The following is a 17,957-nucleotide window of genomic DNA, read 5'->3' as shown; positions in this document are numbered from 1 at the left end:
CATACCTGTGCCTTTAAGTTGTCTTGCCTGAGAAAAAACTTTCTCCCGGTCCCCATAGCGGAGAAAGCGAGCGATGATCTGGCGTGGGTTGTGCTGTGATGCGTCAAACCTGCCTACTCGATGTACCCGTTGAAATTCGATTTGTGGCGCGTCTTCGAGGTTGAGCTCGTTTATCATAAAGTTAACCAGCACTTCTCTGGTGTTTTCCTGCTCATCCAGTCGTTCAGGAATCCCATAAAAACGAAGGTTCTCCCTTCTTTGGTATGTTTCTAAATACCACTGTTGCTATGTCGAAAGGAATGTCCAGTAATAGATCAATGCCTCTTAAAATTGAACAAACATTATCATTATCAGAAAGAACAAAGTGAATTGCAAATGTTAGAAAGTGGGTCATTGTCAGACATATTTTTCACGATGCCGGCGATTCCAACTATCTCCCAACCTTTCTTAATTGTTGCCATACCTTCTGACGTTGTCATATAGTTGAACAGGGCCACTATATTTAATTGTGTATTTCTCTGGCGGGCGGGGGTATTAATTTAACGTGTATTAATTTGACCGAGACAAATTTTAGCGCCGAGTACTAAATTTAGCGATTTTGGCCCAACTCGCTAAAATCGCTAAATTTAGTAACCGCTAACAATAGTAACCTTAAGGTAACTGTGTGACACATTGAAAAGTTTATGTCAATAGTTTCAATAACCAGAGTTTCGCTCGACGGGAAGCTATTCGTCAAAACTTCTCCCACTGGAAGACCAAGACAAATGTTTTCGATCGACGACGTCAAGGAACTTTGACAATTCAACCATCCTGTCATTATTGGCCTCACTTTTACCGTAGGGGGAAATGTAAGTTACTAATCAGTATAGATTAATTTTGTCTTCGTTGGGTAGGTGATACAGAGTCGAGTAGTTCAGATTATCGCCCCCTGAGTTGTAAATTAATTGTTCCCCGTTACGTTACGATTCTAATGTTATTGTGTTTTCTACTTGGAACTTTGTTTAATGTATATAGTTATTGTACACAATTTCAATCCTCTGTGATCTGTCTTAGGCAGATTCGGTGGGATTTGTTTCGGTTTAATTCCAGCGATCGATTTGATTCTGACCGCATGAAACAAAAAAGAAAATTATCGGAAACCGGTAGTTCTTGTAATGTGTCGCGCGTTGTATTTTATTGTTTTGCTATGTTTTGTTTTGTGCTACCAAAGATGCATCGAGTTGCAAATGAGCAATATTTTTTTTTTGTAATACATTCTATATTCCTTTTCTTAAACGATTATGGTAGCTCCAAAATGTAATTTTATAACTTTAAATGTTAGAGGTATAAGAAACCGTGTCAAAAGAAGATCCATCTTTAGTTATTTGAAAGATCAAAATTGCCATTTTTATCTCTTGCAAGAAACTTTCTCAGAACCAAAAGATGAACTTGCATGGAAAAATGAATGGGGAGGTGACGTTTTCTTCTCGCACGGATCAAATCACAGCAAAGGTGTTTGTATTCTTGTGAACCCTTCTGTTGTCGTAAACGTAGAAAACAGTTACAAAGACATTGACGGTCGAATTATTGCAATAGATGTAATTTGCAGGGGTGTAAATCTATCTATCTGTAATGTGTATGCTCCTACCGACCGTCAGTCGCAAGGAAAATTCTTGCAGATTCTTAACGAATTTATGACTTCAAATTTAAACATCACACAGTTAATTGTAGGTGGAGACTGGAATGCTACGTTAGATAGCATTGACAAGAAAGGTGGCATAAGTTGGAAACCAACGGCTTATTGGAATGGTATTATCTCAATGATGGAAGAACTGGATCTAATTGACATTTTTCGAAAGCAAAAACCCCATACAAAAAATTTTTCATATGAGTCTAAATTTTTGAAAGTCAAATCGCGAATCGATTATTTTCTTATAGCAAAACATCTCACTCAATACGCCCACAACGTTGAAACAAAGACTGCAATCACTCCAGATCACAAAGCAATCAAACTCAGTTTAAAGTTATCCCAGGTGTCAAGGGGCCCAGGATTATGGAAATTTAACAACTCACTTTTAAAAGACAACAATTACTTGACTCTAATTACAGACAGCTATCCAATCATCAGTGAGAAATATGCCAACATAGTTGACAAAAGACTAAGATGGGAACTGATTAAAATGGAAATTAGAAGCATCACTATTTCTTTCGCCGCTCGCAAAGCAAAAGAATTTCGCAAACAAGAATCCGACCTTCAAAAGCGCTTAGACGAAATCGACAAAAGTATAAGCAACAGTAGTGATAATCAAAATACCGAAGACAAACTGAAAGAATATGACAGGTTAAAAAATGAATTAAATCGCCTCTATGAAATCAAGGGCAAAGGCGCAATTTTTCGCTCCAAAGTGAGATGGGTTGAACTAGGTGAAAAGCCAACCAAATACTTTTTCAACATGGAGAAAAAAAATTACAATAAAACAGTTATATCGGAACTCAAAAGGTCTGACGGAAAAATTATTGTCCATGATCAGGATATAATGTCTGATATCCAAACCTTTTATGAGAATTTGTACAGCTCGAATATTGACCACAGTAGTAATGTTTTTACTGACTTTGGTAGCGATTTACAATTCGCGAAATTATCTGATGAGGAGAAGACAAATCTTGATGGCGAAATAACGTTAGAAGAGTGTGAGAAAATCTTAAACACCTTTCAAAATGGGAAATCGCCAGGGGACGATGGTTTTACAGCCGAGTTCTATAAGCAATATTTCAGCCTCCTAGGTCAGGATTTGGTAAATAGTCTAAATGCAGCTTTTGATTTCGGCGAAATGTCTGTGTCCCAGCGAAGAGGAGTTATCACGCTTCTACCCAAAGAAGATGCAAATTTGTTGTTTTTGTCAAATTGGCGTCCAATAACGCTATTAAACGTAGACTATAAGATAGCGTCAAAAGTTATCGCTAAGAGGATAGAACGCGTTTTACCCTCTCTTATCCATCCAGATCAGACCGGTTTTATGAAAGGGAGATACATAGGACAAAACATTAGGCTTATAAATGACATAATCCAGCAAACTGAGCTACAGAAGATCCCTGGGATACTGCTACTTCTAGACTTTCAAAAAGCATTCGATACCCTAGAATGGTCTTTTATTCAAAATACCCTCAACCTGTTCAACTTTGGTAACGGCATTAAAAAATAGGTCACCAAGGGTGACATGAGTCTAATGCCGTATGGCATAGTGATACAGATTGCGCGGTTTTCGTAAGCCGGTTAAAATTGGTTAGAGGTTTGTGTTCGGGAGTTTAATTTAAAATGCTTATAGCAAGCTAGGGGCATCGTGGATGATTATGGATGAAAACGAAACAGTCATAAATGTTATATGCTTCACAAAATTTAAAGTATGAACAGGAGTTGATGTTACTTCTGATCATGACTAATACACCACACGAGTACTACGAGCAACATACGGGTAACATACGAGTAACACATTAAACATACGGGCACATACGGGTACATACAGGTAACATACAAGTAACATACGGATACATACGAGTAACATACGGGTACATACGAGTAACATACGGATGCATACGAGTAACATACCAATACATACGTGTGCATACCAATTCCTTTTTCAATTTCCTTTATTTTGTTCTATTTTTCATTTTTATCAGTATGCTCCCCCACCCCCCTTCCCGTCAACAAGGTTGCGTGACGAGCCCAAAGGACAAAACGTATTGAAGACGTATCAAGAATTTGAAATGTTATAAGGTCAATAGCTCAACTTCTTGAATTCACTTACATACGATCTTACCCGTTACATACGAGTAACATAAGGACACATACAGGTGCATACCAGTTCATATTTCATTTCACTTTATTTTATTTTGTTTTTTTATTTTTCATTTTTTTGTTCCTTGTCCTTTGCGCTCGTCACGCAATCTTTTTGGAGGGGAGAGCGATGGAGAAACACGTTACATCTAATGACCAATAATTGATTTTTCGATTATTATACTCGTATGTTACCTGTATGTACCCGTAATTGCCCGTATGTTTTGTTTTGTTTACTTGTGTTGCATAAAATAAAAATGAAAAATAAAATGAAATGAAATGAAATAGGAACTGGCATGCATCCTTATGTATCCGTATGTTACTCGTATGTATCCGTATGTTACTCGTATGTTACCTGTATGTAACCGTATGTACCCGTATGTTCCGTGTGTTACTCGTATGTTACCCGTATGTTACTCGTGGTACTCGTGTGGTGTATTAGTCATGATCGTTACTTCTTCCGTATTGTCCGTAAAAGCAGAAACGATTAAACATTTGGACAAGATTGCGTGACGATTTACAAAAAGCATGTTCATTACAACAAGGGTTGAAGAACTTCACATCATTTTCTTTCAGATTTTTCACCATTTTGATGATGACTCTTGAAACAGATTTTGCAATAAAAGCACTTGAAATAGTGACTGTTACTCCATTGTACTGTAAGCACTTAGTGACAGATTTTCCTAAAAACGGGTGTAAATGCTCACGTCAATATAATGATGACCTTTTGAACGCTGGAAACTAGGCAATTATTATCGAGCTACCATACACAGGAGCGAAGACTGTTTATCATGATGTACAAATTTCGCGAATCATCACTTCCATATCAATGTAACCATTTTATGATTTTTCTAGCTGTAAGAAGAACTTAAGATCTCTGAGAGTCGTAAAAGCATGAAATTCGATTTCAGTGTATGGCAAAGGCCGGGACAGTGTAATACTGCAAAGCGGCCAAACAAACGCATTTTGATTTAGTCGCGTAACTTGATTTACATTTATCCATGTACATCTTTTATTTTTGAAGGTTTTTGTTTGCACTGTAAAGAAAAAATTGGTCAAAATTCGAATGACTTAAATACAAAAACCGAGCTAAAGTTTTCTATTTTTTAAAACAAAATAAATATTTGGTCGCATTGTGTAAATAAACGCGAGTCGCCGTCGAAATATTTTTTCTCAAAGACGTCTTGCTTTTTAAGCAAGACGAAAACACAAGTGCTTAACTGAACTGAAAACGAAGATTTATTTTCACAAAAAGCTTACAAATGTCTTAACTGAAAAATTATTTCGTCCTGTTCAAGTGTTGAATAATCTTGACTTGAGAAAGAACTTTTAATTATGCGTGGGAACACGTGTCGCTGATTGGCTGTTTTTAATTGAAACTAATCGTGCGTGTCCGTACGGAGTCCGTTCTTGCAGCTGATCATTGTTTTCTACATTACAGCGAACGATTATCGATCCCGAACCATTCCCTTGGGATTGCTAACAGCTTTTTTCATATAACAAAGAGTCTAATGCGCATGCGCAAAGCGCACGCAAGCATTAGACTCAATAATGCGCATGCGCAAAGCGCACGCAAGCAAATGGATCTCTACGTTCTATACGAACTCTGAGAGCAGCGTCTTGAACAATGGTTTTTGTACAAACTATTTTAAATTGTCGAGAGGGGTGAGGCAGGGTTGCCCCTTATCACCGTATCTCTTCATCTTAACTGCAGTAGTTCTGGCCACAAAGATCCGACAAGACAAAACTGTCAGAGGTATCACAATCTTTGGAACAGAGTCGAAAATAAGTCAATTCGCGGATGACACATCAGCCTTTTGTGATAATTTATTATCTGTCCAAAGCTTGATTGCAATAGTTAACGATTTCGGGACATATTCAGGTCTGAAACTAAACACTTCAAAAACCAAAGCGATATGGTTAGGCCCATGGCGCAATAGGGAAGATCAGCCCTTCAATCTAAAATGGACAAAAGAACCTGTTAGAACTCTTGGGATCTTTGTTTCCTACGATGAAAATGGGAATGAGAAAAGAAACTTTACGCTTAAGGTTCGAAAGCTTAATACTAATCTTGATATTTGGAGATCAAGGAATCTCAGTTTATTTGGAAGGTGTTTGATAACAAAAAGTCTCGGCATTCCACATTTAGTATACTCCACTTCAATGTTAGTCATCCCCTCGGAAACTGTCTCTTCAGTTACAACCTCTCTATTTGACTTTATCTGGTGTAAAAAACCGGACAAAGTTAAAAGGCAAGTCATGTATCAAGACTATGTTGACGGAGGATTACGTGTGCCAAATATGGAGGTAATAGCTAAATCATTAAAACTTGCTTGGATTTCTAGATTTTTGATAACCGACGCGCTGTCAAGGAAGGAGAACTGGAAGGCAATTCCCTATCATTTTTTCAGAGAATACGGTGGTTTAAACTTTCTATTACGTTGTAATTACGATAAAAAATTTCTCAACCAGACTGATATACCTCCTTTTTACAAACAGGTATTGTGGTACTTTTTAGAACTTAAAACCCTGTATGAAAGTGACAATGGACAAGAAATGATACTGTTCAATAACAAAGAAATTGGGAATAGGCCGATTTTTCTGAAAAGCTGGTTTGAAGAAGGAATTGTCTCTATCCAAGATATTCTCAGCGAGAACGGAAAGTTTTTATCATTTCAAGAATTCAAACAAACATACACAATTAAGTGCAACTTCTTAAATTATTACCAAATCATATCTGCAATTCCGAAACATCTAGTAGAAAGAGCAAAACATGCTCAATTAAATAAGTCACTCTTTCTTGATAGTGTGAATTTTCAATTGTCACCTACAATATCGATCGATCTTACGAAAACAAAAAACAAAGACTATTACTGGCTTTTTATAAAGAAAAGTATTCCCAAAATAACTGCACTTAGTAAATGGGAACGAGATCTGTCATCAAATGATATTCATTGGAAAAACTACTTTAAGCAAATTAAATTTATGTGCAAAGAGAACAAACTTAAAGAATTTTACTTCAAACTTGCTCATAGGATACTTGTCTCCAAAAAGGAACTTCACCTCTTTGGAGTATCGAACAACTCGGACTGCACCTACTGCGGCCATCCAGATTCGATAAGTCATACTTTCATCGACTGCCACCTTTCTAAACAATTCTTTCATAAAGTTTTACAACACTTCAATGAAGAAAACGGCACCTCCTTTACGCAAAGTGATGAAGAACTACTCTTTGGTAAATCACTAAATTCTGCTCAACTGCAACGATACTCTCTAAAAAAGAAATTAAATTACTGCATGTTATTAGCTAAGTATTACCTTTACAATCAGAAACTTAATCAAATAGAGCCTGGGGTAATTGAATTCGTTAGGAAACTTAATTTTAAATACCGTGTAGAGAAATTTATATAAAAATTTATACAAGTTAAAAGTATTTGTTAGTAAGTTAGGCTTTATCGGTTAAATTGTGTAACTTGATGTATTTTTATCTTCTTTTTTTTTTTGTAACTGTGGTTTTTTTTTCACTTTCTCAGTGTAACGTGTGATATTAAATAAATGCATTAAAAAAAAATAAACAAAAAAAAAATAACCAGAGTTTTACCATTTACTGCTAATCGCACCATTTCTCGTGAATTCCCCAGGATGTTTGTCGCTGAACACTGATACACGCCTGCGTCATTTCCTGTCACCTTAGTCAACTGCAACTTTCCTCCTGAAACCGCTGACTGAATGATTTCAGACTGATTGTCCAGTTTACTCCACACTAGTGCAGGCTCAGGATTCCCGCTAGCTGAACACTGAAACGAGGCTAATTTGCCTTCATTCACTGTCAACGTCACAGGAGAAACAACAACAGCAGGAGATGAGATCGATTCACCAGGCTCTCCTTTACTTCCCGGCCTGCCTGCGGGCCCTATGTCTCCTTTCTCACCTTTGGTTCCAGTCTCTCCCTTTATCCCTGAAGGTCCCATAATGCCTTGCTTGCCGCTCTTCCCTGGCGATCCCATAATGCCTTTATCTCCCTTGTTTCCAGTTCTTCCATTTTGTCCCCTTCGTCCCCGGGCTCCTTTGTGTCCTCTTGGTCCAGGTGGACCGGGAGGGCCTGGGGGACCTGGCGAGCACGTGACATCCTTTGACTGACAGAGATGCAATCTCCCCTCTGATAAAAGTTTGTTGATTTTGATCATCGATTCCGCTGTCCTTTTAGATTCTGACTCGTTCTTGGTTGATTCAACTTGACGGCTGTGTCTATGTTTATAGAGCCGAATTCCTACGAATAAATGGAAACCTTTTTTAAACCACTTCTACTTACAATTTAGGCAGAAAAAGAAATATTAATCCTTTTAAAAATTAGTGTCTATTAAATTTTTAATTACTTTTCAGAGTAATTTCTCTACTTTTGATAGTGAGGGAAAAAAATACTTTTTGGTTTGCGTTTATGTTCGTTGTCACATCTCTGCAGGAATCCTTGCTCCAGGCAAGCATTTATAGCTCTTTAACCCACAAGATGGCTGAGACGGAAATAATTGGCATTTTATTACCTGTAAAAATAGTAATAGCAAAGAGCGCGAGAGACATCACGTCTCAGACAAGATGCAGACAAACAAACCAAAAATTGCGGACAATTTTCCTTAAACACTTTCTAAAACAGCCAGTGTTTCTAAAAACACTTTCATAAAACGAAAAAAACTTCGCCTAGAACCCTTGTATTTCTCTCAGAACAGCTGAGCCTCGTGGGGGTATAATCATTTGCATTCTATTTTGGACATCGCGCGCTTTGCTATTGGACTTCTAACTTGAACACAAGACATATCCTTTGTAAATTTTCTAATTTAAAGACTGTTTTATTATAATTTTGGTAGTCAGAGTTGAAGCAAAATTAAGTGAATTGAAGTTGTTTGCATTGGATTGAAGAAAACATGACCTGCTAACCCTAGCTTCGGTTTTCGTGGCGGCTGCATACTCGTTGCTATTTCCATGGCATTTTCATTGGAAAAAGCTTTCATTCTTGTGATTAATTGCTTTATAGTGTATGATTGTAACAATTTGTAAACTCTAGCTTGTAATGTAAGACAAACTTACCAGGAGCATTCTTGATTATGTCTGGATCGTTTGACGGCGGTTTGGCCTCTGCAACGCTTTCAAGAGCGTTTATTCTTTTCTTGTGCTCATGTAACTCAAGCTCAACTCTTAAAAAGCCCGCGCAGTAGAACACAATGGACAAAACAGAAATTATGGACGCAAATGAAGGCATAGTTTGCTTTTGAACAGCCATGATTATGGTGATGTTTCAGTAATCCGCAATTCTACAACGCAGAGGAATGAGTACTGCTTCAGCTTGTTACGTGATACTATGATCACGAGTTTGGGTAACTTGCCAAATTGTCTGCTATTCATGCCATCCAAGACGAAGTTTACTTATTTTTTCATTTCTTCACAGTTCGAATACAGAAAGGTCCGCTAGGCGTACATGTATTGACTTGTTACCAGTCAGCAAACGACTTGATCGATATACCAAAATAATCATACAATACTATTCATGAGTGATGCATGACACTGGTTGCCAATCGGCCCTTCCGTAATGCTAGTAAAACTGGCATTTTATTCTCCTTGCAAAATAAGATAGCTTAATGCTTTTTCTTGCACATGCGCCTATCACGTCTAAGGAAAAAAAACTGTGACACGTTTTTTTTTTTTTTTTTTTTTTTTTTTTTTTAATATTTTTAATTTCTTGCCATACAAACATACAGTACAAAATTACAAAGAAAAAAGAAACACTACTTACAATTTAAACATTACTTACAGTCCTAACGCTACTTACTTACACTAATACAATACTTACTTACACTACAACAATAAATTATTACAAGCTTAACATTACTTACTACAAACAAGCGCACGTTAAAAAATAAACAAGGTATATTATGCTATGGAGAGCAGAAGAAAAAAGAGACATGCAAAGCAAACACCAGCTTTCTAAACAAAAGGTCAAAAAGCAGGTTTCGAAAAAATAGAGTGACCTAAAATATTTCCGGTTGAGTTTTTTTAAAAGGTAGAGTGGAAAAAGGAAATAGTCTAACTTAATACAGGAATAAAGATATTCCATTTTCTGTAATGTTGAGCAAGTGTACCTTTTTTCCTGGCAATGTAAAATTCTAATTTAAGAGTAGCTCTTAATTTAGCCTTAAAAACTGGTAAAGAGGGTTTAATCTTATCAAGCTTACACCTATAAATAAAATATTTTCCAAGAAGAAGAATATGGTTAACTACCATAGAGTCTGTATCGATATCAAACTTACCAAACAAAACATCGGTGAGAGAAAAATTTAAAACTTCATTCTTATGGATGGCCAACCACGACAATACCTCTTTCCAGAATACCTCGCTTGCTTTACAAAGAAACAATAAATGCTCGAGGGATTCATCTTCAGAGTAACAGAAAGCACATAATGGCGAGTCTACAATCTTAAATTTATAAAGTCTGTCATTTGTATACACAATATTGTTTAGTAATTTGTACTGAAAAGCTCTTAACTTTGTATCCAAAGTAACACTAAACGCTAGAGAATAGATTTTCTTCCAATCGACGGAGAGATTTGGATAGTCATTTTTAAATTTCTTTTGGGCAGTAGGAGGAATTACTTTACGAGAAAGAAACTCTTCATAAACTATTTTGGAGGGAATGTTAGAAATATCCAACATTTCCCCCTTTATTGGCACTTCAAAAGAATTTGCAGGGCAGGAGTATGGTTCACGGTATATACTCTCACCCTTGATAATGGAGCGCCATTCCTTTGGAATGGCACTGACTACTCCCATTAAAAGGAAAAATTGACTAGGTGATAGTTTTGACCTGAGAACTTTATCACTTTCCAGAAACGTATTGTCTTTAGAGACTAAATCTCCGATTTTGCTTATCCCACAGTTTATGCGGAAAAAGGCATGATATAAAGATTTACCTTCACATAGAATGTTTTTATTATTCCACAAGTATTGGTTCATAACATCCCCGTACGAAACCACTTCTTTACTTGAAAGAGTTGACCACGCAGCAAGACAATCTTTGTAAAACTCGGGTAAAAATATGGGCAATTTTGGGCAATCAAAATGACACTGCAAAATGAACTTTCCGCCTAGTTTTTTCAAATAGTGGTTTAAGAAGATCTTCCAGGGACTAACATAGTCCTCAATATACTTCTTCACGCACATTATTCTTTGCGCTAGAACCATAGATTCTATATCCAGCATCTTAAGCCCTCCATTTTCAATGCAATTAATCAAAGCTAACCGTTTAACCTTATCCTTTCCTTTCCAAATAAAGCTGTAAAGTTCTTTATTGACTGCCTGTATGAGATCTTTAGACACATGAATAAGCGACGCTTTCGACATAAATTTCGGAATAGCAAAAGATTTAACGATTTGTATCTTTCCTATAAGTGTGAGTCCCCTCCATTTCCACATGCCTAATGTTTTTTTAATAGACTTTATAATTGCCTCGAAATTATCCTTTTTCCTAGAAAGTTGATCATAATCAAAGTGTACGCCTAAAATCTTAATTGAGCGTTTAAATTCATAGGAAGGTGATTTAGACAAATTTTGGACCCCTAAGCAAAAAAATTCTGTTTTTTCCTCATTTAATTTTAAACCTGAGAATCTCGAAAACAGATCTAAATTAACAATCAGGTTCTCATACGAAGACTTATTCCTCAAAAAACATGTCATGTCATCCGCGAAAAGAGAGATTTTCACAACTTCATCCTCAATTTTGATCCCTTGAATCTTGTCATTTTGTCGAATACTGCAAGCTAGAACTTCTAAACTAAGAATGAACAAGAGAGGGGATAACGGATCCCCTTGTCTCACACCACGGTCAACATTAAAGTAACTTGTCGCAAATCCATTATTTATTACGCAACTAGACACGTTTGAGTAAAAGGTGCGAATCCACTGAATAAAAGATGGTCCGAAATTGAATGTGCGAAGGACCTTCAATAAGAATCTATGGTCCAAAGAATCGAACGCTTTCTCAAAATCAATTGTTACAAGGATACCCGACTGATCACTACATTTTGTATATTCTAATACATCATCAATGGTCCTGACGGCGTCAAATATTGATCTTCCTTTCACATAAGCGTTTTGGTTGTAATGAATCAAGTCAGGAAGTATATTCTCTAATCGTTTAGCTAGCGCTTTGGAGGCTATTTTGGTGTCCACATTAATTAAGGAAATCGGTCTCCAATTTTTGATCAACGTGAAAACTTTGTAAAAAATGGAATTTATTGAAAACAACTAAAACGATAAATCTATAAACTTTACATTTGATTTTCACAATGTCACGTTTAACATTTTGGTATTAGACTTCATTTTAAACCATTCAACTTTTATGATTACTTTATTTTCTAGAAGTGCCTTCCTCCCTCCAGTTAACCCAACTAGTTTCAATGGTTGCTTGCTTGACTTACTAATTATCTTCCTATTGAGCTAAACGGCCTCTATAACTCAGCGATATATCAACAGCATATCGTTTTTTAACCAAATGTATGCGCGTAGAAACTTAATGAATGCCACGGTAAATGCTGCGTTTAGACAGGGCGCCAAACTTATCAGCGTTTAAACCAGGATCATTCTAGCTAATTCTATGCAAGCCGACTTTACATGAGTTTTTAACGAAGCACCCAACTCGGTCTCATTACAGGAGAAAAGCCAGATACTGCTCACAAAAATATCAACTTAATTATGATCCAGACCTCAGATATGATCAAATTAAATATACTTCATCCAAGCATAGAAACAAAATGTATATATTTTTATCATGTCGACAAAATTTTCTATTCCGCCACGTATTTACCACAACAAATATTTGTAAAAATCAACGTTTGCGTTTTCCCTATTAAGTAGTTAATTTTCACGTTGTAACATTGAAGCGATTGGAATTTGAGTCAAACGGTTATGTTTGCCAATGATGCAGTACAGGTTACACTTATTTGGCTGTTCCATTGAAAAAAGATAAAAAAAAAAATTGTAACGGTTGTACCTTTGAAAATGTATACGAAACGTCAAGTTAGTAAAATGCAATTTTTCATAATGTTTATTACCGCTGTTTGTTTCACATTTTTAATCAAGTTACGATGGCCTAAAACCAAGAGTCTTTAAAGGGAACCTCGACTGTAAAACAGTTCTGGTCAAAATAATAAGTTTACCACAGTCTAAAATCGTTTTGGTTGTTTAAAGTCGCGGATACGTTTTTTCATTAGAATACTGGGCCTTTGATTTGTCAATTTTTGTGCTTTTAAATTTCCCGCGCGCCGCCATTTTGAATTTCATGACGTCACTGCGTTGCCGCTATTATTAGAAAGCAGAGGTTCTTTCGTGTGAAACAATTGGGCAACGCACTGACGTCACAAATTCCAAAATGGCGCCGAGCGGGAAATTTAAAAGCCATAATCTTTTCTGTTTACGGTTGTTATTAAATGTTGTTTCTCCCCTGTCCTGTAAAATTTGTAGTTTAGGCATTAATTCAAACAACTCAACGTCAACTTGCCTCAAGAACAGAGGTTCCCTTTAAGGTAAGCTGGTTTTAAAACTTACGACCTCGCAGGCCAAATCAAACGGAACGGATTAAATTATAACAACTTAAAAAACTCATTAATAATTCATAAAGAAAATACAAAAGAAATTAATGTTTAATGAGTGTCTTTATATCTGATAAAGACACGGCTAAACTTTACGTCCAATTTTCTAGGCCAAAATAACCCCAAATCTAAATATTAGTGCAAGAATGAGTTGATCTACATCAGAAGATTTTTAAGCCGTTCAATAAATTCGAAGTTCGTGTTTTATCAAGTCTAAAACACTCGGCTGCGCCTCGTGTCTTAAAATTGATAAAACACTGCTGCTCATTTAATAAACATTACATAAATGGGATAACTTACAACAGCACTTACTTACTATAAGACCAACATGAGCACAGCGAGGTGGCCTGGGTACCAGTCACTATCAATCGTTTTCTTTCCGAGAGCGCGAAAGGTGCGTGAAAGCTCGCGCTCTGGTAAAGATTAGAGGATGGTACCCAGGCTATCAGCTGTAAAAAAAGTTGTCAATAGTGGTCAATACTGTAAATTTCTCTGCTATTCGCTAAACGGACCACACTTGCGAATACACCTTATTCCAAAATGGCGGAAAATACATTATTCTCTTGTCTGCATATTGTCCCTCATAGCCTCGTTTTAAGCCAAAGATTCTTTTAAATTCTGCCGGCAGATGCGATCGCGGACATGAGGGTCAATTATCATGTAGTCAATTAAAAGAATAATGTATTTTTCGCCATTTTAGAATAAGGTATATGGTTACAAAGGAAAATGTTCTATAAAAATACGGAAATACAAGAATTCCGTTTACGTTTTTCAAATTAATTTTTAAAAAATTATTTCATTGTTTGTAATGGATAGATTTTTGAGAGCTTTGATGACCTTTGATGGGCAAGGATCGGTGACGTGTTGGTATTTACGTCACTAACAGGATTAAACCTGTTACTGGTATTCTTTCTACGATGACGGCCTCAGTTTCATTTCAGTAAATCTGAGCGAAAGAGGACTTCTGAAGTGTCTCCAAAGTATTCCTCGCCAATCTCTTTTGTCTCCCAGGTATTGTCCGTTTAGATTGGAGTAGTGGCAACTGTGGTACCACCAGGCGCCTGTGTATGATACAGCACAGTTGCGACTGCTATCTATGTCATTATCGCTGTCTTTTGTAGTAAACGCCATGTTATTATGATATGCTAACGAATCTCCCGCTGTACCTGAATATGAACCCACTTCAAGTCGATAGTTCGCCTGCTCATCACCAATGTTGAACTTGCCATATTTGGCATACGCTTTACCTCCGCTCCAGTCCTCCAGCTCCACTCGTAGAGTGCTCGGTTTGTAGGCCGTCAGTCGGTGGATTTTGTCGTTTCCTAACCAGAACTCTGCAGCCAGCTGACCAAAGCCTGCTTTGTAGTCGTTCCACCCCCTATAGAAGTCTACCGAGCCATCCTGTCTTCGCTGAAACACTGTCCAACCTCCACCGTCAGTGCGCATGTCACAGTAGACAGTAAAGTGTCCTCTACCGTCTGGGTTGATAGAGTACAATCCACTTTGAGTGTGGCCTGATTTGAGCAGATCTGAACAATCTGAAAAAAAAAAAAAACGACGAGCTTTCTTTAAATTTAATTTTCAGTTTAACAAGGTGCTACTTGAATTGTTCAGTTATCTTGGCAGGTATATCATGATTGTATGGAAAAAAGGTTCACAACTTTTAGAATATGTGATCACTTAAAATCAGTATATTTCGAGCAATAAAAACAAAAACAATCCGTACAAACTGGGTGATTGTGTTTCTTTGCCTTTTACTTTACCATGTTAACTTTCTCACTGACCTACAGCATTAACCCCACAAAAACCAAGGAAGAAGTCTACCATACAAGGGGCACCATAGAAAACATTTGGCGAGTAAAAAGATTATGCGATAAAAATAATCCGCATTAGCATAACCCTGAGTTTGAGCTGCCTTCCAATGGCAAAACGCGCGATCTGATTGGCTACACAGGTGCCTTCTATCGATCGTTAAACGGTTCTCGGAGCGCGCGCTCAGTTTTTCGCTGAATTTTTTCAACAAATCCTTCAAAAAAACCAACTCTAGCAATATCGTGTGCTCAATAGATCAGCCACTGGGTTATGCTAAAACAATTAGACGGCTCGCGCTCGGTTTCTACCGGCTTTTGATAGTTGACTCGGGGCTTCGCCGGTAGAACCTCGAGCTTGCCGTCTAATTGTTAAGTAGACACCGATGAGAACTGATGGTTATTATGTGTACGGCGACCTAAATTTCTTAACATGTCTTATTTAGGGACAGTAATCAAGCACTCCTTTCCCATTGTGACTGACACCAGTTGAGTCACCGCAGCAACCCTCCCCTCCCGCAACAGTCCTTTCGTCAAACATACATTGCAAATGAAATGTAAATTCAGCTTTTCCCATTAATCCAGACTGGTAAGAGCTTTACAAGGCGACCCTTCGGTAGCGGAGGACTTGAGTGACTTAGTTGCCACTTGAAATGAGAAGGATAGGGGAATGTGGTGCTAAGGACTGGAATTTGGGACTGATTCCCTTAACTAACTAGCGGTCAAAGTGAAGGATTTGAGTCCGGAATGTACCGATTAACCGTCCAATGACTTGACCACTCCACTATACATTTTCCAAAGTTAAGGAAATACTTACTAGTTTACAACTATTCACCGAAGTGGAGGTGACTAGTGGTGGATATTTACCGTGCCACGAAGCGGCGAAGTAAATACCCAACACTGAGATGAATAGTTGTTTTAGTATATACCAAAACAGTGAAAGAAAATAGCCCGAAAGAATGACTTTTGACTAGTTCTTTTCCTTCAAAGATAACAATTTTCTCGCGCGCGTTGCTCGGAGGTGAATAGTTAACAATTATCTTGCGAAATCGCGCGGAATATCGCCTGATACTTAGCCGACGAGGCCGTAGGCCGAGTTGGCTAAAATCAGACGATATTCCGCAAGATTGAGCAGGATAATTGTTTTATTATTCAACAAATTGTCAACAAAACAAATTTTGCACATAGAAAAACTGTAATTGTGCAGCGCTTTACAAGATTTCGGACGAATCTTCGCAACCTACAAATATCGCAGGATATCTGTTATGTACGGATGACAGATATTGTTAACATTTTGACCATATATGGCCAGCAAGCACATCTGTTGAATAATAACAAAGGATATTCCGAGTTTGAGCAGCCAATCAGCGCGCGCCAAAAGCGCTATCCACTGTTTTAGTATATACTAATATCGCCTATACAGGTGAATAGTCTCTCTCTTAATGACAAATTAGATCATTTCCTACATAACTTACCAGTACCACTTGGTAAGGCTTCAACAGAAGTTACTCTCTCGATATCAAAAACTCCTGCACTTGTAGCCACACAGATATAGATCCCAGCATCAACTTTTCTAAAATCTTTTAAAACAAGCGCCTCGTTTGTCCTGTGACTCCTCCCCACGGGCAGTGTTGCTCCTTGTCTTTTCCAGCTAATGACTGGTTGTGGATCACCGGTAGCGCTGCAGTTTAACGTCAAAGTGTCGCCAAAATCAACAGCAACTTTTCCAGGCGGCTTAACAGTAAACACAGGAAGTGAAATCACAACTAGCTGAGTTTTCCTTTCAACATTTCCTAAAAGGTTGACTGCTGAACAGAAGTATGTGTCAGAGTCAACTTTACGGACATCAGAAATTTGTAAGACACTTTTGTTATACTGCGCCCTCCCCTGGGGTAACTGACCAGACGACTTCCTCCAGGTGACCACTGGCGCCGGGTATCCAGTCACGTGACAGATTGGTAGGGTGACGTTACTTCCTTCAGTGACGTAAGATGGTCCCGGATGAAGAGAAACGTGAGGATGAACTGCAACCAAGTAAATAACACTTAGTTTATGAAGTGATTTTTACTTAGGTATATAAGAAACAGCTTTTGCTTCTAGAGGAATTAAATGAGGCCGGAATAATTTATAAAATGGAGAAGTCTAATATCATTTTAAAAATGCAAAAGGGAACATTCTTCTTGTGCCAGTTGTTAAAATAAATCGTTTACAATAAGAACAAGATTTTAGTTATTCGACGTATAAAACCCTTATTCAAGATTAAAATGGAAGGAAAAAACATAGTTACTGTAGCTATTCTGCTATTAAAGTCTTGTAGGTATTGTGTCTTTGTAGGTATTGTAAGTAAATGTTTTGCAATATCAATAAAAAAAATGAAAGAAAATTTTTAAGAAGAACTGGAAAATATTGTTTGCTTTCAATCGACTTCCAAAGAAACGGGTTGCTTCTTAAAGAAAACGAGAAATGTTTTCTGTAACTCAAATATGAATATTCCAAATCTCAAAATTTTAATCAAGTTTGCTATAACTACGAGGACTCACTGTATATGTGTACCTTAAGGTCGCGGGGGATACCTACAGCATGAATAAATTCATGAAGCAAAATTTTGCTTGACCTGCATCTTTTAAAACGCTTATTTCTCGGCTGTTATGGTTGCGATTAAGCTCAAATTTTACAAAGACATAAAGACATGATAAAAGA

At 37.3% G+C, this 17,957-nt stretch overlaps 1 protein-coding gene and 1 long non-coding RNA gene across 2 annotated transcripts in view; both read right to left on the bottom strand.

The window, feature by feature from the left end:
* Positions 1 to 17,957, bottom strand: part of LOC144660554 (uncharacterized) — a 52,632-nt gene that overhangs the window by 11,352 nt on the left and 23,323 nt on the right. The gene's annotated exons all lie outside the window — the stretch shown is intronic.
* LOC144660994 (uncharacterized) overlaps positions 1 to 17,957 on the bottom strand; it is a 41,913-nt gene that overhangs the window by 11,352 nt on the left and 12,604 nt on the right. Inside the window, exons 8-11 of the mRNA XM_078521717.1 lie at positions 16,733 to 17,281; positions 14,616 to 14,987; positions 8,897 to 9,103; positions 7,416 to 8,084 (exon numbers count right to left, since the gene is read on the bottom strand). Coding sequence (XP_078377843.1) covers positions 7,416 to 8,084; positions 8,897 to 9,103; positions 14,616 to 14,987; positions 16,733 to 17,281 — 1,797 coding nt within the window. The remainder of the gene's footprint in view (positions 1 to 7,415; positions 8,085 to 8,896; positions 9,104 to 14,615; positions 14,988 to 16,732; positions 17,282 to 17,957) is intronic.

Source organism: Oculina patagonica, chromosome 7 (assembly GCF_052425735.1).
Source record: "Oculina patagonica isolate OP01 chromosome 7, crgOcupat, whole genome shotgun sequence".
NCBI lineage: Eukaryota > Metazoa > Cnidaria > Anthozoa > Scleractinia > Oculinidae > Oculina > Oculina patagonica.
The sequence above is the reverse complement of the archived record's forward strand: the minus strand, read 5'-3'. Positions and strand labels throughout refer to the sequence as shown.